The 23,692-nt window shown below is 43.0% G+C and overlaps 1 protein-coding gene across 8 annotated transcripts in view; it reads right to left on the bottom strand.

The window, feature by feature from the left end:
• WIPF2 (WAS/WASL interacting protein family member 2) overlaps window positions 1-23,394 on the bottom strand; it is a 38,375-nt gene extending 14,981 nt beyond the window's left edge. Inside the window, exons 1-4 of one of the 8 annotated variants that reach the window (XM_019981516.2) lie at window positions 23,216-23,394; window positions 18,632-18,861; window positions 13,939-14,060; window positions 2,690-2,821 (exon numbers count right to left, since the gene is read on the bottom strand). In XM_019981516.2, the coding sequence (XP_019837075.1) occupies window positions 2,690-2,752 (63 nt within the window). In that variant the 5' untranslated portion in view covers window positions 2,753-2,821; window positions 13,939-14,060; window positions 18,632-18,861; window positions 23,216-23,394. Of the gene's footprint in view, window positions 1-2,689; window positions 2,822-13,938; window positions 14,061-18,631; window positions 18,862-22,880; window positions 22,977-23,215 lie in introns of those variants that run through there. The other 7 variants (XM_070773429.1, XM_019981518.2, XM_070773431.1 and 4 more) reach the window with 7 other exon arrangements.
• Window positions 23,395-23,692: the final 298 nt, after the last annotated feature.

Here is a 23,692-nt window from a genome sequence, read left to right as displayed (position 1 = left end):
TATTCACTTAGGAATATAATATGCAGATAACACACTGGAAGGAGAAATTATCAGTGACAAACGTAACATATGATAGAAACAAAGGTAGTGTTCTAAATCTATATAGCATTAACAAACAAGATGACTCAGAAATCAATAGGATAATAAGCAAGAAAGATTATATAAACAGTACTGAGGTTTCCCAGGTGGCTCAGCAGGTAAAGAATCTGCCTGCAAAGCAGGAAATGCAGGAGACTTGAGTTTGATCCCTGGGTCAGGAAGATCCCCTGGAGAAGGAAATGGCAACCCACTCCAGTATGCATGCCTGGAGAATCCCATGGACAGAGGAGCCTGGCAGGCTACAGTCCATAGATAGGATCACAAAGAGTCAGAGGACTGAAGCGACTTAGTGCACACACATGAACAATACAGGGTGAAGAAAGTCAAAAGAGCCAGCAAATATGAAAAGAAAAAAAAAAACCTTCAACAATAAAAAAAATACATAGTGTAAAACAGTATTATTATCTACCTATGATATTGGTTAAGGTTAAAATTACAAAAGGAGTTTGTTAGCTTTGTCAAGGCACTGCCTGCGTAGTGCCTGGCACACTGAAGATGTTAAAAAAACGTACAGAACAAAAACCTGCCCTGTGGTGGTCACAAGATTCAGGCAAGTCTAGCACAGGACTTCCCTGGTGGTCCAGCAGTTAAGACTCCGTGCTTTCACTTCAGGGGGCACAGGTCTGATCCCTGGTCACAGAACTAAGATCCTGCATGCCACGTGTGCGAGCGTGCGTGCGTGCTCAGTCGCTTCAGTCATGTCCAACTCTTTGTGACCCCATGCACTGTAGCCCTCCAGGCTCCTCTGTCGATGGGATTTTTCCCAGTAAGAGCACTGGAGTGGGTTGCCACACCCTCCTCCAGGGGATCTTCTCGACCCAGGGATCGAACCTCCTGCATCCCCTGCGCTGCAGGTGGATTCTTTACCCACTGAGCCACCTAGGAAGCCTACATGCCATGAGGCACAGCCAAAAAATAGCACAAAAGTCTAGTGCAAGAGTTCTACTTCCAGAAATTAACTTGAAGAAAATAATTGGAGCAGTGCACAAAGATAATAACAGGAAAAAACAGTTTATAATAGCATAAAGCTGAAAGTAATCTAAAAGGTCAATCAAAAAGAACAACGAGGAGGATGCCAGTTAAGCAACTTCAAGTGCCTACCTTCACCCTTTTCTGGCTAAACTCTACTCATCTTTCAAGATTCAGCTCAGCATCATCTCCCGCCAGAAGCTTCTCTTATGGCTACCTCCTCTCCTTCGACCACTGGTGAGGTGCCCTTTTTATGGCCCCATATATCTCTGCATAGCATGGATTTTGTCTGTTGACTTACCTGTCTCACTCATTATACTGGGGGCCCTCAAAAGCAGAATCGGCTTCATTTCAGGTTGTCAAGATCACAGATGATTTTTATCTGCTTCTTTTTGCTTATCTGCATATTTCCCCTTTTAATTTTTAAATAAATTCGTGTGGAGAGTCAAGCAATATATAAGCTCTTATATGGGAATTCCCTGGCAGTCCCATGGTTAGGACTCTTGCACTTTCACTGAGGGCACAGGTTCAATCCCTGAGCAAGGAACTAAGATCCCATAAGTCAAGTGGTACAGCCAAAAACAATAAAAAATGTTTTTAAAAAACGAAAATTAAAAAGTATAGAGAAAATTAAAGTATAGAGTAAAATTATATGGCTTTTCGAAATTGTAGTCAGCCAAGTCTCTGACACATAGTAAGCCCCCAGTGAAAAGGCTATGAGGGAATGACTAAGAACAATGCAGTGCAGTAACCTAAAGGCTACAGGGATCCAAGGATTAACTGTGGATCTTTGAACTCTACTCTATCAAGAGCAGTTCTGCTTTTACCTACTTTACTTATTGGTCTTCCACATAAAATTTCAACTGAAAAGGGAATCCAGGGATTCCCTGGTGGCTCAGTAGCAAAGAATCTGCCTGCCAAGGCAGGAGACATGGGTTCAATCCCTGATCCAGAAAGATCCCACATGCCTCTAAGCAACGAAGCCTGGGCGCCATAATTATCGTTGCCAGTGCTCTAGAGCCCAAGAGTCACAACCACTGAGCTCACGTGCCGCAACTACTGAGCCCTCACGCCTAGAGATCTTGCTCCCCAGAGAAGCCACCTCAATGAGAAGCCCGAGCACCGCAATTAGAGAGGAGACCCTGCTCACCACAACTAGAGAAAAGCCCCCACAGCAATGAAGAGCCAGCACAGCCAAAAATAAATAAGGTTTTAAAAGGGGATTCATACATATTCTCAAACAAAATGTCTAAAACCCAAAACTTAGAAGGAAAAAAAAACACAAGTTGGCAGGTCTGAGTTCTAGTCCTAGTACTGAAACAAACTAGCTAGGTAGGTCTCTTTTGGGGCACAGAGAAAGGATACACCGACCTTTATGTCACAAATAGTTTAACAGGGAAGAGACACTGATGCCACCTGCTCAAAGCTCCACTTAGACTGAACCAGGAGAGGAAAGCCAAGACAAGCCATTATGGTCCTAAGAGAACTTCTCAGGAATCAGAACTAATTGAGGAAGACAGACTTTTATTCAGTCTCCATCTTCCCACACCATATGTCTTACACCAGGAAGCCCTAAGTATGCATTCAGGTTTTGAGATAGCTGAGTGGAAGGACAACCTACCTGATGAAAAGTGGGAGGAGGAGGAGGACCGGGGGGTGGTGGAGGAGGAGGAGGAATTGGCATCCTTGCCCTGCGTGCAGTTGGCACTGCTCTCTCTCCGTTTTAATCTGCAGCTTTAGGTCACTCATATACCTGCAAGTTAAGCAGAAACAAATTCAAGAGAACAACTCTGCCCTGAGAGACACTGAGTACCAGAAGAACTAGAGGCCCGGGCACGACACCAGAGAAACTAGGCACTCATCTCCTAGGCGCACCGTGATCCAGTCCTGGGCTCGGTAAATCTCCGTTAAAGGCCAGATAAAAACAATACTTTAAGCTCTGTAAACTGTCTATGGTCTCTGTTGCACATTATTCTTTTATTTTGCTTTGACAGCCTTTTACATTACTAAATTTCATTTTTAACCACGGTTTTAGGTTCACAGCAAAAGAGCAGAAAGTACTGAGTTCCCTTAAAACCTCTGTCCCCCCAGCCAAACATACAGTACCCCACTATCTGCATCCTGCTGTGCTGCATTTGTTATAACTGATGAAGCTACACTGATACCTCATAATCGCCCAAAGCCCACAGTTTACATTGGGGTTCACTCTCTTTTTTTAATTTAACTAAATCCTTTAGTTCTTTTTGGCTTTGCTCTGCGTCTTCGTTGTTTCAGGTGGGCTTTCTCTAGTTGCAGCGCTCAGGCTTCTCACAGACGTGGCTTCTCTTACGGCCAAGCACAGGTGCCAGGACACGCAGGTTCCAGTAGTTTGCGGCTTGCAGCTCTAGCGCACAGGCTCAGTAGTTGTGGCGCCTGGGTTTAGTTGCTCCAAAGGCGCGTGGGATCTTCCTGGACCCGGGAGTCCACCCGTGTCTCCTGCATTGCAAGGTGGACTCTTAACCACTGGACCGCTGGAAGCCCTAGGGTTCACTCACGCAGTTGTACATTTCATGGGTTTGGACAAATATATAATGGAAAAGACCCTGATGCTGGGAAGACTGGGGGCAGGAGGACCCGGGGGTGACAGCGGATGAGTCGGTTGGATGGCATCACCGATTCAATGGACATGAGTTTGAGCAAGCTCCAGGACATAGGGAAGGACAGGGAAGCCTGGCACTCCACAGTTCATGGGGTCGCTGAGTTGAACACAGCTTAGTGACTGAACAACAAATAATGACAACTGTCCAATAATGTAGTCGGCTCTCCAGGTGGTGCTAGTGGTAAAGAACCCACCTACCAATGCAGGAAATGTAAGAGACACGGGTTTGATCCCTGAATCGGGAAGATCCTCTGGAGGAGGGCATGGCAACCCACTCCAGGATTCTTGCCTGGGGAATTCCATGGACAGGGGAGCCTAGCGGGCTACAGTCCATGGGGTTGCAAAGAGCTGGACATGACTGAGTTACACAGCACGCACGTAAACACCAATGTCATACCATACAGAATCATCTCACTTTGCTAAAAATTCTTTTATGCTCTGCCTATTCATCCCTCCCTGCCCCCGTCCTTTGAACCCCTGGCAACCACTGAGCTTTTTAATGTCTCCATAGTTTTGCCTTTTCCAGAACTGTCACACTGTTGGGATCATACAGCATGTACCTTTCTCAGATTGGCTTCTTTCACTTGATAATATGCATTTCAGTTTCCTCCATGTCTTTTCATGGCTTAAAAACTCATTTCTTTTTAGCGCTGGATAACATTCCACTATCCGGATGTACCAGTTTGTTTTATCCATTCACCTCCTAAAGGACATCTGAGTTGCTTCCAAGTCTTAGAGCAATTATGAATAATGCTGATATAAACATCCTTGTGCAGGCTTTTGTGAGGACATAAGTTTTTGACTCATTTGGGTAAATATCAAGGAGTAAGAATTGATGCTTTTGAACTGTGGTGTTGGAGAAGACTCTTGAGAGTCCCTTGGACTGCAAGGAGATCCAACCAGTCCATTCTGAAGGAGATCAGCCCTAGGATTTCTTTGGAAGGAATGATGCTAAAGCTGAAACTCCAGTACTTTGGCCACCTCATGCGAAGAGTTGACTCATTGGAAAAGACTCAGATGCTGGGAGGGATTGGGGGCAAGAGGAGAAGGGGACAACAGAGGATGAGATGGCTGGATGGCATCACTGACTCAATGGACGTGAGTCTGAGTGAACTCTGGGAGTTGGTGATGGACAGGGAGGCCTGGCATAATGCAATTCATGGGGTCGCAAAGAGTCGAACACAACCGAGCGACTGATCTGATGACTGATGGATCATATGGTAAGAGTATGTTTTGTAATAAACTGCCAGAATATCTTCTGCAGTGGCTGTATCAATTTGCAATTCTCACAAGCAACAGGTAAGAGTTCCTACTGTTCCATATCTTTGCGAGAATTCTGAATTTTGGGCATTCTAATAGGTGTGCAGTCCTGTTGTTCTAATTTGCAATTCCCAAGTGACACGTGATGTTGGGCTCTTCTCAAGTGCTGACTTGGCATCTATATTTCTTCTTTGATGATGTGCCTGTTCAGGTCTTTTGCCCACTTTTTAATTGGGTTGTTTTCTTATTGTTGAGTTTTAAGAGTTCTTTATACATTTTAGCTAATGGTCTTTTATCAGCTGTACCTTTTGCAAATATTTTCTCTTATTCCGTGGCTTGTCTTTTCATTCTCTTGATCTTTACATTTTGAAAATGTAAAAAAACGTTCTTAGTCATTGTGCCATACAAAACAGATCATGGACCAGATCTGACTCATGGGCCAAACTTTACTGACCCCTGATACAGTCACATGACTGGAATCTGATAAGGGCATAAGTACTATGTGCAAATTTAACCCATCATCAGTGGCTGAACACTTAAAACTCAGAAACTATATGGCTGTCTCCCTGTTAAGAGTTTCTAAGTGTTCCTCATTTCACAAATGAAACTAAAGCCAGGGGACTCTTACCCTAAGACACTGAAGTAGGGGGCAAAGCCAAAACCAAAACTCAAGAACAATACCTCCAAAAAGTCACCCCAAGGAAATCCCACTTCTTGAACCCCTAAAAGTCAAAAGCCAAATAACTGCAGAGGTTTCGTTCTAAACTCTTTATAGGAGTGAACAAAATCTTTCTGTGAATAAAGAACACTTAAAAACTTCTCTCAATGCCCGGAGAATGATAAAACAGCAAATATTTCAGTTTCTATAAAACCAAGAACATTTGTAGGTAAGTAAAATTTGATTAAAAACATTACTGTGAATGTCTTCAAAATCCCAACTCCTCCCAGTGTAATGCCTCTAAAGGTTGTATGCCCAACAGAACTTTTTGCTCCAACCACAAAAACCTGGACACTACTCTGGCTGGGTGGCTCCCACGGGGAGAAGTGTCTGAATTCACTTCAAAGAACAAGCAGCTGACTCTCCTCTAAGGGAACTACCTCCTCATTTCTGGTTTCAAAACTAAGTCTAGTTTTCCTTTCCCAGGAATCTAACATACTAGGCTTGAGGAACTGGTCAAAATAGTAAATGCTAATAAGCAGAACATCTATCACAGAGTGTGGCGGGTGTTAAAATGAAAGAAACATATGGAGAAGAAGAAATAAACTTTCTTCTATTCAATTCTCTGGGATCACTATGACCATTCCACTCAGGTCTCCATAGCTGGCATATAGCCAGCAGCCTAACAATAGGGAAAATTATAGTCCATTCAGAAACAAACATTGTCAATTCCAGTCACCTCAGTTTCTGCCTTTTCTGGGGTTCCCGTTTTACCTACTTTGGCCATTGCCACGGCTGAAACTGTCTTCTAGAATGACCTGGAAAAGAGGTTCAGACAAGTCCCTAATTCTTCCCAGACCCACCAACCTACGTGCTACGAAATAAGAAATAACCTGAAGGGAACCTTAAATCTGATAGTGAGTGTCACTTATTAGGCAAAGCAGTAATTCTCTAGTAAGGCAAACCTTTTTTTAAAGTCACCCACTGCAAAAGACCACTAATACATTACACAGTTAAAGATACCTTTTTAAAATAGGCTCAATTCAAACTCCAATTTCAAAATAGACCCCTCAAAAAAATCACTTTTGGGAGTTCCCTGATGGCCTAGTGGTTAGGATTCTGGGCTTTCACTGCCATGACCCGGGTTCAGTCTCTGGTTAGGAAACTGAGGTCCTGCAAGCCGTGGAGTGTGTGTGTGCGCGCACACTCTTTGATCAAGTGACTGTCTTTAGCGCTGACTACCAGCAGTGGCTCTCAGCCTCCCTGCTGCCTTCACAAAGACTGCAAGCATGTCACTCTCCTGTCAGGGACACGGAGTATACAGTGATGCCCTGTACAGTAAAGTATTATCACTCCCATTTTACAGGTGAGAACTCTGAAGTTCGAGGAGCAGGAGTCTGTCTACACACTACGGTAAGAGGCAGACCGACTGAGCTAAGGGCAATTCCCATGATCACTCAGGAGGAAACTGCAGAGTAAGGACTCAAACTCAGGTCTCCTTGTCCCTTTCTACCTCACTCATCACTATGAAACAAATCTCGACTGCAAGCTGGTTGGGTTTAGCAATTTTCCATTATTTTTCCTAAATAAAAACTTAACTCACTCGAAATTCCGATCTTAGTGATAGAATACAACCAGATCTCTACATTTTCCCAGACCAGACCAATTTATACAAATTTAAATTAACCCAACTTTCCTTTCCCTGAAGATTCCCCAAAGAAGTGTTATTCAAACCAACTCAAGATGGATACTACAAGCACTAACCCAATGCAGAGGGTCTGCTTTGAGAAGTGCTTTCAGTTAAGAACAAATGAAGCAAAAACAATTCATAAAGCTTTATAAGAGAAAGACAAACTTTAGTGATTAACATTTAATCAGAGGACAAATCCAGGCCTTCTGGAATCACTGTCTATTGCATTTTTAAGAATCTAACACTCGTGAAGTTAAACAAAAAAGAAAAAAAGTTCATCACAGAATTAAGTCTTTCCTTTCTGATCTATTAAATTCAAACTACACACCTCACCATCTCTGTTTTTCAGAGTCCCTGATTTTCAGAAAAATTCTCATTCCTTTCTTAATCCCTTCCATCTTAAAAACCATGATAAAATAAGCTTTATACATCCTCAGGAGACAGTTTCTTTGAAATAAAGAGCAGAGAGCATTATTTTAAGTCTTCTTAATGTCAACTTTATCTCAGAATTCAGAGATAAGTCTCTATAAAACTCAAGCAATGCACTTTTAAAAAAGTGCTTTCTTCTACTCCTCAAAAGACAAAACTTATTTTTCTATCCAATTCTCAAATATTCATACATTTTAGGAGCAGGAACCCTCCTGAGGACAAAGACAATGATGCTGCCTTTTAATTTGATAAATGAAGAATCCAATTTAGCTGCTTTTTTCATATATTTAAAATGATCTAAGGATATTGTAGTTACCACTATAATTTGAGGCCTTTATTCAAATGGTATTCTACTGTTATAAAACTGAGGTTTCGTTTACAAGTTATTTTAAAAAGAAAAAATAATTTTTAAAAATCTAAATCTTAATGCCATCCACTTTCATGCTGAGAGACCTCAAGTAACAGTACTTTCCTTTGATCTCAACTTTGATTACACAGTAAATTACAGTTTTTGTACCAAAGTACTGAAAAAAATTCCCCAGTGGGGAGAAAAAAATGACCCTGAATATTTTTTAAGTAGGCTATCTCCCTCAGGAAAGACTCAAGGGCCTTAGTTTCACCTTACAAGACTCAGTCATATGGATAGGAATTTAAGATGTTAACAAGAAAAAATATTTTTTGGCCACACTGCACAGCATGTAGAATCGTCACTCCCTGACCAGGGACTGACACTGTGCTCTCTTCACTGGAAGCACAAAGTCTTAATCACTGGACCACGGGGAAGTCCCTGTCTCACCCTTCTTAAACAAGTGTGTGATTCTTTAATATCCTATTAAGGGCTCCCCTGCTGGCTCTGTGGTAAAGAATCTGCCTGCCAATGCAGGGGACACAGGTTCGATCTCTGGTCCAGGAAGATCCCATGTGCCACGGAGCAACTAAGCCACCCACAACAAAGAATTATCCGGTCTAGAAATGTGAATAATGCTGAGACTGATAACCTCTGTTCCAGTGGCTTAACAAGACAATTTTTTACAATCTTGGACCTTACATTCTAGAGGAAAGAAACAAATATAATCTCATATATCAGTGATAAAAAGAATGGAAAAATGAGAATCATAAAGGGGAGTTAGGAGCAGGGGACGGTGTTGTTAGATGGGGAGGGGCACGGGCTGGGGGCCTGGCTCTCAGAAGCCTCTCCATGAGCAGCCAAGCCCTAGGAACATCTGGGGAAAGCATCTTCCGAAAAGAATTAACAAACATCAAGGAGATGGAAATGAGTTTGATGTGTTAGAGAACTGAACGCCAAGGTAACTAGAACAGGGTGAGAAGAATGGGAGGAGATGAAACCTGAGGCCTTTATAAGCCATGCTCCATATCCTCCAATTAAAAATAAATAAAGAAGAAGCCATCCTCCAAGTCCAATAGTAGTATCCTTCTCTGGACTTCCCTGGTGTACAACGGATGGGACTCTACCTGCCAATGCGGGGGACACAAGGTCAGTCCCTGATCCGGGAAGATCCCACATGCCACGGGGCAACTAAGCCCACGAGCCACAACTACCAAGCCCACGCACCTCGAGCCTGTGCTCCACAACAAGAGAAGCCACCGCAAGGAAAAGCTCACACACCACAACTGGAGAGTAACTTCTGCTCGCCGCAACCAGAGAAAGCAATGAAGACCTAGCTCAACCAAAACAAATAAATAAAAATTTTAAGAAGTAGTATCCTCCTCCATCCAATATGCCTATTATACCAAAGAAGTCTAAACAAACCAATAGCTTCTCATCCAAAGTTAACAAGTTCCAGCAGTTACCTCATGCATTAACCCCACAGACTGTACCTCACCTCTCTTTGGCTTGAGCACAGCTAGGGACCTAGGTACTAACCAGAAGCCTTCCAGGGTTAAAAGTTCCCTGCTGGGAATTTGCTTACCCGTCCACCTACCCTTCAACCTTGCACCTGAAAAGCAGCAGTCTAGGGAAGCGTGAGCTCATCACCACAGTGGCACAAAGGCATCCAGTTCCCAAGCCACAGAACCCCACATGGGAGAAGAGCCAGGAGCTCTCTGAGAGGATTCACATACCACTGCCAGAGACTAACAGCAGGAGTCAAACAGGTTCCTCGAATTACGCAAGAACTGACATCAGCAGCAAACTATGAACACGCCTCCATGTGTTCTATGACAGAATACCGTAGAGTTTCCACTAAAGTAATTTTGGTTTCTCTAAAACACAAGGCAACAGACTAGAGTAACTTCTTGTTCTATGTCTTTTACCACCCTCCCCTCCTCCGAAAGCTATCTAAAAGTAATCTACAGCCCTCTTCTCTCAGGGAAAAAGGTGCTCCCTCTCCCTTGAAATTCAATTCAGTCAAACCTCTGGTGAAACAGATTTCTATCATGTATGGCCATGGAAGTAATTAAAATTCCAAAGTTACTCCATGAAGGATAAAAAAAATCGTCTTTCCAATGACAGGCATTTTCCATCGAGGAAATTTAACTATGCAGCAAACCTGATTGATACAACAAGTAATTAAAAAAAAAAAAACCTCTTTACTTCCATGATTTTTCACTGTTACAAGCAGCACACAATCCTGGAAGAAAAAAGGATGGAGGCAGAAGTGTGAGCGCGCGCGTGTGTGTTTAGTCGCCTAGTCGTGTCCAAGTCTTTGAGACTCCATGGGCTATAGCCTGCCAGGCTCCTCTGTCCACAGGATTTTTCAGGCAAGAATACTGGATGGGTTGCCATTTCCTCCTCCAAGGGATCTTTCCAACTCAGGGATCAAACCCGTGTCTCCTGTGTCTCCTGCATTTCGGACAGATTCTTCACCCACTGAGCCACCGGGAAGGCAGAAGAAAAATATATAACTTTATGATAATAATCTTTCAAACATAATTTTTCTAATAAGAATAAAATTATATATCCCAGAATTCAGCTTTTCCCCCTAATAAGACTCTTTCCTCTTGTCCCAAGTTATTTTTCAAAAGCCTGAAAAACATAAACTCAGAAGCCTACATATGCATAGACTACTTGATGTGGCAAATACCAGGTTCCAAAGGTTATGTATGATTCCCAGATACAGGGCAACATGGCAACCAAGTCCTCTCATCTAAAAGGAACACAAATCAATGAGAAGTCTACTCTTGTGTTCAATTAAATAACCAGTTGTGAAGAATGGCTTCATTAAAAAGATGGCTGCTGCTAAGTCGCTTTAGTCGTGTCCGACTCTGTGCGACCCCGTAGACGGCAGCTCACTAGGCTCCTCTGTCCCTGGGATTCTCCAGGCAAGAACACTGGAGTGGGTTGCCATTTCCTTCTCCATTGTAAGGCCTAACGATCTAGAACACAAAAAGAAGAGAATGTGCCCTCTCATACTGTCAAAATTAAAAACAAACTTCAAACCACAGTACTTTAACATCTCCGAAAATGACACTGTATAAATCTAAGACAGATAACTAGTAAATCTGTTTTTAAAGCCTGAGTCAATTCTCCATTTCAAACAACAACAACAACAAAAACCAGATTCCTGGACTTGGACAGTGAAATGATGCAGAGCAGCTCAATGCTCATAACTAATGTGTCCTCCCCACCCACACATCCCAGGAACCGGAGGGTTTAGAAATGGTGGCTAAAAAAATGCAGTCACACAAGGCCAAAGTTATTACCATTTGCCAGTATTTAACTTACAGAAGAGAGGAGTTAATCAGATGAAGGACACATTCTAATTTAGAAATCCAGACCAAAGCTAGACAGACTAAAACACAGCCAGAATACAAAAGCAACTCAGGATAGCAATAAATGGTTTAGAAGGTCCTTCTAAAACAGAGCTTCCAAACTTGCCTGAAGAAAAAACACATCCTAGGGCATGTTTAACAAACACACACAAAGATTTCTGGGCCCTAATCCAGACCTACTAAAATCAGGAAAAAAAAATTTTAAGGCATAAATTTTTAAAAAAAGAGAAAATGGGAAACAAGACAACAACATAAAGAGAGGTATCAACAAAATTTTGGAAGCTGGACAGCAGATGCACTAATGATAAATAACTTCACAGAAAGGAAAAAACCAAATGCCTGCAGTGGAAAGAAGCAAGCAGATTTCTACCACAGAATCTCAGAAAAGGCTCAGAAACTGGAGGCATCCAGTACGTCTGGAGAAAGGGGTGTAGGAGGGGCTAAAAGAGAACTGGCTGAAAGTCTGTGTAACGTACCTGTGGCTAATTCACGCTGATGTGTGGCAGGGGCCAACACAATATTGTAGAGCAACTGTCCTCCAATTAAAAAAAAAAAGAAAGGAAAAACAAAGCAAAGACCAAAAGTCTGTGTAAGAAATAAGATTCTTTTATCCCCTCTGTCCCCGCCCCTACACTGCCTGGCAGGAGATGAGAGAAGCTGAACCAGAGGGTCTCTGAACCAAGGGACCAGTGGCAGCTAAGGGCAGCTGAGCCACTGAGAACAAAAGGGGATCAAGCGAGCCTAACTTGTCTTCAATAATGAGACCTCTCCCCATCCCCGGCTCTCTTCTCCCACTCCGTTCCAAAAACACCTGCTGCTGGGCTAATACTCTCCAGGCAGAAAACCGGAGCAGTTCTCTCTGAGCAAAGTGACCAGTGCCAATCCACCCTAAAACGGTGCCCGCCACTCGATGAGCCAGGGATCTGCACTCAGCTTTTTAGTGCCTCATCCTTAAAAATGAACAGATAGCCAAGAATTATTAGACGTTTCAAGAAAACCTCTCACATGCAAGACAGGAAGCAAAGTAAATAAGCAAAACAGAATTCCTGACAACAGGCAAAACTATTTATACATAAAATTCTGAGATATGTATACCTATGGCTGACTCATGTTGATGTATGGCAGACACCAACACAATACTGTAAAGCAATTATCCTCCAATTAAAAATAAATTTTTAAAAATTTGGAGAAAATTTCTTGGAAACTAAAAAAAATTGATGGTAAATATTTAAAATACAAGAGCTGGAAGAAAAAACTAAGGCTGTCTGAAAACTGAATGAGGGAAAAAAATTCACAAGGGAAAAAAATTGAGGGCTAGTCTAGGAGTTTCACCATCTGGATAACATGGGTTCTGAGAAATAGGGAGGAGAGAAATAATTATCAGAGAGAGAATACATTATAAGAGATGATAATACAGGAAAACTTGACAGATGGAAAGGGTGAAAGTGTTAAGTCGCTCAGTCAGGTCTGACTCTTTGTGACCCACAGACTATGGCCTGCCAGGCTCCTCTGTCCATGCAATTCTCCAGGTAAGAATGCTGGAGTCGGCTGCCATTCCCTTCTCCAGGGGATCATCCCAGAGACTCCAGGGATCAAACCCAGGTTTCCCACACTGCAAGTAGATTCTTTACCATCTGAGACACCAGGGAAGGAAATGGAAATAAGCTGCAGACTGAAATGGCCCACTGAATCTCAAGCATGATGAATTTTTTTTCCCCCTGGCCATACTGTACAGCTTGTGGGATCTTATTAGTTCCCCAACCAGGCATCAAACCTGGGCCCCCGCTAGCAGAAACACAGAGTCCTAACCACTGGACCACCAAGCATGATGAATTCTAATATCCACCCCAAGGCACATCACTGCATTTCAGAATACCAAGGATAAGGACAAGACCCTAAATGGGACTAGTCTGGTGGTCCAGAGGTTAAGAATCCACCCTCCAAAGCAGGAGGCAGGTAAAGACAAGACCCTAAAATCTTTCAGAGGAAAAAACAGATCCTATACAAAGAATCTAGAATTGAATAGCACCAAATTTCATAATATTATTACTGAAAGTTAGAAAACCACAAAGCAAGGTTTAAAATTTCCAAAGAAATATGATCCCCAACAAAGTATTTTATATCTAGTCAAACTATCAACCAGCATGAAGGTAGAAAAGAGATGATTCAGACAGGCAAACCCTCAAAAAGTGCACCCATCCTATAGATCTTTCTCATAAAGTCTCTGGAAGAGACTCCACCAACGTGTTTAAATGTGCTGAGAAGAGATACTTCCATCCAAGGTTAGGGATGAATTAAAGACTGATACTTAGTAAATCAAGCAAAAAAAGGAAATAAGACAGGAAAAAAAGGCAAATATAATACTTAAGGGAAAAAAAAATATATATAAAGAAGGAAATATAATCACAGTACACACTCATTATATTGGATGCTACTTTTTTCTCTTCTTTTGGTAACACTCACCTCTACTCCCCTCTGGACTCACAGGAGAGGAGGGAGGCTGGAGGTCTGGGAACTACTTTTCCTAGAATCCCGTCACTGGGTTGTGGTTTAAATCCCACCAACACATAGCATTCACTCAAGATCTAGAAGATAGAAGGAAGGTAGATGCCATTATTGATCTTCCAGGAACAATGAGCAGGTGTGTAGCCTCTGACAGATGACAGACATGTGGTTTGCAGCAGTTTTCAATATTCTGTAAATTGGCTGCTTTGGTGTTTAAGGCAGTCAGGATTATTAATGACTGCAGTTTCTTTCAAGCCCTGCAAGTGGCTTTCCCTGACCTATGCTCCCCTGGCCTTTCATGATTTGATAATCTGTGAAATACCAAGAATGGTTGGTTTTTCTACTTGAATCATGATATATAATGCTTCCCTGGTGGCTCAGACGTAAAGCGTCTGCCTGCAATGCGGTAAAGCGTCTGCCTGCAATGCAGGAGACCTGGGTTCGATTCCTGGGTGGGGGAAGATCTCCTGGAGAAGGAAATGGCAATCCACTCCAGCACTCTTGCCTGGAAAATCCCAGGGACTGAACAGCCTGATAGGCTACAGTGATATATAATCATGATATATAATACCAAAACATATAGAATATTGATTTAATCAAGATAGTGATATATATATATATATAATGCAGAGAGCAGGAAGGGTTGTGCATGAATAGCAGCATAAGAATGCAAAACTCAAGTGTCCACAGCAGAAACTCAATAGATAATATCTAAGAATGGAAAAATCAAGACATAACAGTGTAAGAATACTATGTAGAAACATGAATATACATCACAAAAAATATTACAAGTATTATTAAATTATTAAAAATATTAAAAGCATTCAGAGGATAAGTAAGGAGAAATGGAGCAGCTCTTAAGTACTACGAGACTTACAGTACTATTTGACTCTTTATATATTCTTACTATTTTCATTTTAAATTTAACTACTAAAACCAAAAAATCTAACACTGTACAACAAAACCAAGCTTCAGACTACCAAAATTTCCCAAGAAAGGTCAACATTGGATCTGCTACCAACACAGTTAAAGAAAGTAGAAAACCCCAAACAAACCAAAATAACTCATGTCTCAGGCTCAAATGCAATGAAGAAGGCTGCCTAATGTGACCTGAATCTGTGCCACCGCCTGGGTGTAACCAAACAAGGTTCACCACCCAGCGCTCACACCATCTCAAGTCAAATACGTGCGGAACTTCCAGGCCACTGTAAGAACGCATAAGCAAAATTTAATTGCAAAGGTAAGCACAAAAATAGAGGGATAAATCTTAAAACCAATTACTTAGCCCCCTTTTCAGGTCTTGTTCTCCATTTAATGCAACTAACTGAAAAACAAAAATAACCAACATCTGCTATCAAAATATCTTTACAAGTTCTAAGAAACTGTTAATGAAATTAAAAGACTTAGCAGGTAGGCTGAAATCTAGTCACTGATGACAAAAACCAGCTCTTCTCACTTGAGGCTGGCCATCTCACAAGACTAGCACTTGGCTTCTATGTGTATTCCATCATTTGCACAGCACAAATATAAAAGTAGAAAACATACAGAGAACAGTCAGAGGAAGGAAAATCAGTGATGACAGTCTCCATTAAGAAAAGGCCTGAAAGAAAATTTAAGCAGATGCTCCATAAAACGTTGATCCAGACTTCACATGGAGAGAAGTGTCATGCCTCATTTCAAAGATAATATATTAAGTCCCAACTCACCACAGAAAGTCTATTAACAAAGCTGTGACTTTCACTGCAGAAGAGTTTCTTCTCTCACTCTAATACCCTTAAGCCATCAGATACACAGATGCTCCTTGCTGAAATGCTAGAAAAATCTGCACATTTTCATTCTGAGATCACTAGTGATGGTCTGCAAAATCAGGAGTCTACTTTGAAGTATGAAAACAGGGCAAGCTGATCCAATTACACAAGTAAGTACTAAATCAAAACGGGACCATCTGGGCTTTGAGGAAGAGTACTGTGATTCCTGAACAAAAGTCAATATAAAATATACTGCAGATAGAGCAGATAAAAATGGTTTCATATATTCAGAGTTATAATGGCCCTGAGCTACTGATCCATTTGCATGTCCAGTAAGATGCATGCACCGTGTTAAGACATACGGCCTAGATGACAAATTACTTTCAGTAGTTCACAAGAAGAACATCTGTGTTCTCTCTCCAGCCCATGAAGCTTACCAAAAAAACAGTCAATAATCCCCAGAGGTGAGGAGGTTTTGTTTCTTAAATAACCAGGTCTGGCAAACTAACAAGCCCATCATCCCCCATGATCTAAGAACAGCGCCCCAACAATCTCCAAACCAGTTCTCAAGAGCCCCACATTTTAAGTTCTAATCCAGCCACAAGAGTTTAATGGGCAGGAGCTAAAAGAAATCAAGACTAAAAGAACAGGCTTTATCCAGGAAATTTTTCTGGAAACATGTTCCGCTGTACAGAATTCCTGTTCTTTATGATACTGATGATTTCAGCATCAACAGTGGTAAACTACTCCCAGTGGAGAGAACTGACAGAAAGAAATCTCTACTGGAAAGGTTGAACTTAAAATGAACTACGCCATTTACCTGTATTTTTTAAGAACTCACACTCTCTGAAGTCCTGCCTCCTATCTCTCTGCTTCTCACTCCCTAAGGTCCAGACACACCGGGACTCCCTTCAGCTCTCCACATAGCCACGTTCTTTCCCTCCTCAGGACCTTCACCTTTGCCATTTCCTCCCCTCATCCTTCAGGTTTCAGCCTTAGAAGTCAATTCCTCAGGAACCTTCCCTGACCGGCCACCTTCTCAATGAACTAGGGTCAGTTGCACTCTCCACTGTGCTGTCGGCAACCGTAATTCATTACCCGTTTAATGGCTGTTTTCCCCACTAGACCATAAGCGCATGAGTGCAAAGGCTGAATCAGTTTTGTTTTCACTGTTGCATCACCAGTACCTACCACAGTGCTTGGCACACAGTAGGAACTCGAAAATTGTCAAGGAAATGAATAACAGGGCCCCCAAAAAAGCAGCCTCAGCAATTCTAATATACCCTACAGATATAATCACACATGCAAAAGGCCAGATATATATAGTTTTTCTCTGGAGCATAGTTTGTAACAGCAAAAGACTGGAAACATTAAATATCTACCTGGATAGGGCAGGTGTTACTCTCTTTACTGTTCATATAGAATGACTGATTGCCAAAGTAAGTTTTTTAAAAACTGTACATAGAATTAGTGTGTGACACTCATTTTAAAAAATGCAAGACACATATATATTGACTTTGTACACATTATCTCTGGAAAGGATGTCAAGAGGACTTACCTGGTGGTCCAGTGGGTTAAGAATCTGCCTGCCAATGCAAGGGATATGGGTTCCTTCCCTGGTCTGGGAAGATCCCACATGCCTCTGGACAACTAAGCCCATGCGCCACAACTCCTGAAGCCTGAGCATCCGAGAGGCCATTCTCCCCAATAAAAGAAACCACTGGAAGATGAATCCCAAGCACTGCAGCTAAGAAAAAGCCCACGTGCAGCACAGACCCGGTGCAGCCAAAAATAAATAAGTAAGACTAAAAAAAGAAAAAAATGATCTCAAGAAATGGATACTATTAGCTGACTGGGAAGACAAACCAGAACGAAAAGTAGACAAGGGTAGAGGGCAGACTGCTCAACGCATACCGTTTTCTTACCTTTCAAATTCTGGGCCATGTGAGCGTATTATCTATTTAAGAAAATAATCTTTTTATTATTATTTTCTTAAATAGAGATTTATTACTATTTTCTTTAAAGTCCTGTCCTTGTAAGACAGTGACAGCAAGAGTTTAGTCTCATACCTGGATCTTTAATGACAAACACCCTGCCTACATCTGAGCACTGGGAAGGTGGAAGTGGAAAGAAGGAAAACTCACTCTCCACACGTCTCAGACAGCATGCCCCATAATTCACTGTACCCCTTTAGAAAATTCCTTTTTTAAAAAATACCAAATGTTCCAATATGGACATATGGAGACTGATTCACAGTCAGAGGGTTTACTGGGGGGGAAAAAGAAAGAGACTACTTGATTCAGGCTTTCTATGAGCACAGAGGGCAGGCTGATGAATTCGTATGGAAATATTATCATAAATACCAACTAAAAACAAATTACTTTCAGGGGCCTCAATCTAAATGGAGCTTAATATAAATCCATGAAGTTTAAGAAGCTAAAAAATTTTTGAAAACCAATTATTAAATGGGGAGGAGGACATCCCTGGTGGTACAGTGGATAGGAATCTGCCCACCAATGGAGGGGACAAGGATTAACTCCCTGGTCTGGGAAGATTCCACGCTGCAGAACCAGCCCGTGCACCACAACCATAGGGCCTGTGCTCTAGAGCCCCCAGGAGCCGCAACTGCTGAGCCCACGCTCTAGAGCCCACGCCACAACAAGAGAAGCCACTGCAATGAGAAGCCTGTGCCCCCAACAAAGAGCAGCCCCTGCTTGCGGCAAGTCAAGAAAGCCCGCGCAGCAACAAACACCCAGCACAGACCCCCCGCAAAATTGTTTTTAATGGTGAGGAAATCTACACATGTTCCTTGTTTATACAGATTTGCCTCACTTCAAGACACTCTTCAGGAAAGAAAGACCCGAGACTAGATTAAACACAACTCCAATAATCATATTTGTTACCACAATCAAAGCCCTGGACCAGGGTCAAAACCTCTGGATCTGAACCTGCATATCAGGAACAGAATCCTCTGGGCTAATGAAGGGAGGAGAAAGGTGAATCCAGGGCCGCCAAAACTTGTCTTGAGGTTCTCTGCAATGTTACGGGGCCACTGCCATATACTGCGAGAAATGATCTTCATAATCCATTCCAAGACCTAATGGAAACACAGTTATCTTCAAATAATCATCTCCTGAAAAACAAAAGTGCATCCACTAAGCAGAACACACTGAAAAGAGCATTTACAAGTAGAATTAAGTATTTAGGATGGTCATACTAAATTGTTACAACTTTGCCAAGCCTAAATGGCAAGTGAGAAGCTAATTCCTGGCTTCCCTATTTGATAACCTATTTGCCTCCACAGGCATCAGCCAAAATCTTAAGAGAGCTAAGACTGACACAGGTATTAGCAAATGCCTTCTTTCCCTACTAACATTGCTTTTCTCCATAAAGCTCTATCCAGTATTTTTAAATACCTTTAATAATAATACCAAAAAGTGCTCATAAGTTTAGTCTGTGGCTCCCTAGGCTCAAAGGCCTGGGAATGAGAGTGAAGTGACAAAAAGTCGGAAACACTCTCTTCCCTCAACGCCTTGGACTTTGAAAGCTAGGCAAAGGCAATGATTCTGCATTTAATCACCAGATGAATAAGAAACAGATTTGAATTTAGAAGAAACATAAAGGAGTGTAAGAACATTCAGTAAAGAGTACCGCCTCCATTTCCTTGCAGAGAGGCTCTCAGGATCTGCCAATGAACCTCACTTTGACATGGAACACCCCATCTACTCTAATCCAGGCCACATCCCCCAAGAGACAGTCAACCGGAACTCTGCCAACTTCTGCTCGGGAGCTGTGTGCAGAACAGTAGCAACAAGAGCCTACTTTGAGAAGGAGATCAACAATCACACTCAGGAAGAAAAGAAGTTATTTGGCACAGGGAAGCATGTTGCCAAAATGTTAGTCACAGCTTCAAGGTCCCGGTTTGTGTTTCTGCAACTATTCTCTGCTTTGACAGAGTCCATTCTCTAGCCCAGGAAACCCAGCTCAGCTTCTGTCACCCTCTCCCTCTGAAGCAGTAAAGAATTCTTTCAATTTGGTGGTATCAAACTGTGACACAAACAAGACATCCACCAGAGACTAAAAAGGAGGGGGAAAAAATGTGCAATTTGCTGTTTTCCACTTGGGACTGGTTCCAGCAGAGCAACAGAAACACATGGCAGGATAGGAAAAACGGAAAACCATTATGTGGAAGAAGCAGGCTACACTAAAAGTCTGCCCAGAGCCTCCACAGCTTATTTCCAAACCTTCCTAAAAACAAACCAAAAAGACACACTGTAGGCTTAAATGACAGCAAAATATTAAGCAAGTTTTTAACCCTCAAGTAAGTGTACAGACAGGTTACATCCTGATAAGCCCATCATAAACTGAAAATGCCATTAAGTCGAAAATACATTTAATACACCTAACCTACAGGACATCATAGCTTACCTTAGCCTAGCCTACTTTAAACATGCTCAGAACACGTACATTAGCCTACAGTTGGGCAAAATCATCTAACACAAAGCCTATTTTACAATAAAGTACAAAATAGCCCTGGTTTTTCCAGTAATCACGTATGGATGTGAGAGTTGGACCATAAAGAAAGCTGAGCGCCGAAGAACTGATGCTTTTGAATTGTGGTGTTGGAGAAGACTCTTGAGAGTCCCTTGGACTGCAAGAAGATCAAACCAGTCAATCCTAAAGGAAATCAATTCTGAATATTCATTGGAAGGACTGATGCTGAAGCTCCAATACTTTGGCCGCCTGATGGGAAGAACTGACTCATTAGAAAAGACCCTGATGCTGGGAAAGACTGAGGGCAGGAGGAGAAGGGGACAACAGAGGATGAGATGATTGGATGGCATCACTGACTGGATGGACATGAGTTTGAGCAAGTTCCGGGAGCTGGTGATGGACCTGGAAGCCTGGCATGCTGCAGTCCATGGGGTCGCAAAGAGTTGGACACGACTGACCCACTGAACTGAATTGACTGAATAGCTCATGTCATTTACTGAACACTGCACTAAAAGTGAAAAACGGAAAAGTTGTATGGGCACAGGATGGTTATAAGTGTATATCGCCTGACTGCGAGCTGCGGCTGTCTGCCTCTGCTCAGCATCATGAGAGCCAAATACTGATAGCTCAGGAAAAGATCAAAATTAAACATTCAAAGCACAGCTTCTACTGAATGCATATCCCTTACACACCACTGTGAAGTTGAAAACTCTAAGTCGAACCATGCTTAGTCAGGGACCATCCCTATGTACTTCCTACCTTGCAGTCCTTCCTGGGGTTGAGTTGCTGAAACAACCTGAACCAGCAGCCCATGATTTTCAGAATTAATTCAGAGCAAAAGGAACAAAGATTCAAGTACACCAGGTTACTCTCCCAAAGAGCCCAAGACAGACTTCCCTGGCGGTACAGTGGTAAAGAATCCACCATGCAATGCAGGAAACACGGGTTCAATCCCTGGTCTGGGAAGATTTCACATGCCACAGGGCAACTAAGACCCCGCGCCAAACTAAGGCGGAGAGCTGAAACTGCCGAAGCCCACACGACCTTAAAGCCCGCCGCAAGAGCCTCCAGAACGAGAGGCCCTCGCTCAGCAATCGAAAGCAGCCCCTGCTCGCAGCACCTACAGAAAGCCCATGTGCAGCCAAAAATAAAATAATACACAATTAAAAAAAAAATAATATATCAAAGAGCCTAAGAAATCAAGAAAGAACATCCACCAAAAGGAACAAAACTCATCTCTTCCCTCTTAAAAGCCATCAGTAAAACCTGAAAACCCCACAGTTCTCAACACCTTCCACTTTCCCCTGCATTTCGTCTCTGTGCTAACATCACCTAACTAATCAGTACCAACTAAGATAAACACTACTCTGATACCAAGTGTGAAGCCGAGTTAGAAACTGCCCCCTCTTAAGCAAATCCACGTCAGACTTCAGAAATGCCAAGACTTTCAGGAACACGTCTAAGCTAAACAAGTTCGCCTATGCACCAGGTGTTTAGAGTATTACACCCAAAGGAAAACCTAAAACAGTCAAGATGTTAAAGGATTAAGAAGAAGCCAAAATTGTCCATGAGCACACTGGTCCCCAGCAACTGGCAAAAAGGGCCGAAGTGACTGAACCATGGCAAAAGGCTCAACGACCTACAACTATTTTTTAGTGAATTCTCAAAGAGTTCACGAAGCAAGTGTTTGTCAGGAGTAAAATACTCTGGTAGCTAGAAAATAAAATACTGCATTCTCCCACATTCTCCATCAGTTCTCTCCATCAACCAACCTCTTTCATTTCCAATTCTAACTTCCCCATCCCCATCTTGACGGCAGCCAATACAGCGTAACACAACAATATGAAATTTCTGGCTACTAAAAGTTGACAATAAGAAAAGTTTAGAAATTGGACATGTATCAAATCCAAACCAACTCTTCCCAGGCACAAGGCACAAAAAAATGGACAAGGTTGAGAGGAAGAAACTGGGAGCGACGTATCTTCTAAACATCAGTATCTCAGTCTTATTTTCAGGAACCACTTCTTTGCAACCACTTTAAAGATCCCATTTGCTTAACACAATCTTTTAGATGCAGAAAGGGATCAAACCAACATCTCCAATGTGGTGGTGGTGTGTGGGGGCGGGGGGGGGGGGGGGGGGGACAAAAACTGATCTGCCTCGAAGTTACTTAGTAAATCCACAGGAGGGCTAAAACCGTCCTTATTCCCTGAGGTTCTCTTCTCATGTGTAGAAGAAAGAAAAAGTCACCCAAAACATGCAGTAAGTCATTCAGAAACAAACACAGGGCAAAGATAACAGTGAAAAGGAAGGTGGATCCTAGGGAGGTGGCGGAGGCCAGAATTAAGACTTCACATCATTCCAACCTGAGTCCTCAACTGCAGATCGCGCTCCCTCGCGAACTTCAACATTTATCAATCCAACCTTAAACTCAATTCTGCTTTCTTCTCAACTAACGTTCTCAGATTCCCTCTAATGTAAGCGATTTCCTCAGTTACCCCATAACCAGTGGTTTTCACTCATCAATCCCCAAATATTACAGCGGCCTCCTCATCCGGAGCATCCTGTTAATTACCTGTTCCCAACAGGTCCTCCCTCCCCATCTCCCTTTTTGCGCACGGTTACCTCGTTCCTCACCCCAGTCGCCGTCTTACTCACCTCACCCAGCCCTTCAGGATCCCTTATTTCCTGTCTCTCAACAACCTTCCTTCGCATCTCACAGTTAGCGCTCGCCCCACACCGATTCCCGACCACTCCTCCCTACTTAGATTCCCCACGCCCCCTCTTCTCCAGGTTCTTTAGATCCAGCCTCCAATCCCCCTCCCCTTAGGTCCCGCCCCCAGGACCCCTCTTCCCCACAGGCCCCTCCTCCAAAGTCCCCTCTCTCCCTTACAGCCCCGCCCCAGTCCCCCCTCCCCCGGCTCGCCCTCCCATTCAGATCCGCAGGTCATTTCAGCGACGGACCCACCCTTCCTGGACCCACTCTTCCCGACCTGGCCGCAGCGGCTCCAAGAGCTACTCCTCCGCCACCTCGGCTCTGGCTCCGTCCAGTCCTGCTTGCCCCGCGGCAAGCTCCCCTTCTCGCCGCCGCCGCCCCTTTTGCCAACCCGGAAATGGATCTGCTCCCACCGTCCCCAGCGTCCGCGAACAAAATGGAGGAGGGGGAGAAAGGAGCAGGGAGCAGAGGGCGAAGAGACGCTACACGCATGCGCACCTGGAGAGCCCGCCCCTTGCCGGTTTACGTAAAGGCGGAAGCTGTCAGTGGCCGCCATCTTGGGAAGGTCGCAAGAACGTTGCTTAGCCGCTGAAGAGCAGGGTTTGCCACTTTGGTTGCAATTAGAATAACCTGGGAAGAGTTGACTAAATAGTGATACCTGAATTCCACACCCAGAGATTCTGATTTAATTGATCTTGTGTGTGGCTAGGCATCGGAACTTTTAAAACTGCGCAGTGATTCTATCATGTTGCTG

Source organism: Bos indicus, chromosome 19 (genome assembly GCF_029378745.1).
Source record: "Bos indicus isolate NIAB-ARS_2022 breed Sahiwal x Tharparkar chromosome 19, NIAB-ARS_B.indTharparkar_mat_pri_1.0, whole genome shotgun sequence".
In the NCBI taxonomy this organism is placed as follows: Eukaryota; Metazoa; Chordata; class Mammalia; order Artiodactyla; family Bovidae; genus Bos; species Bos indicus.
Note: the sequence above shows the minus strand (reverse complement) of the source record. Positions and strands in the feature narration are given on the sequence as shown.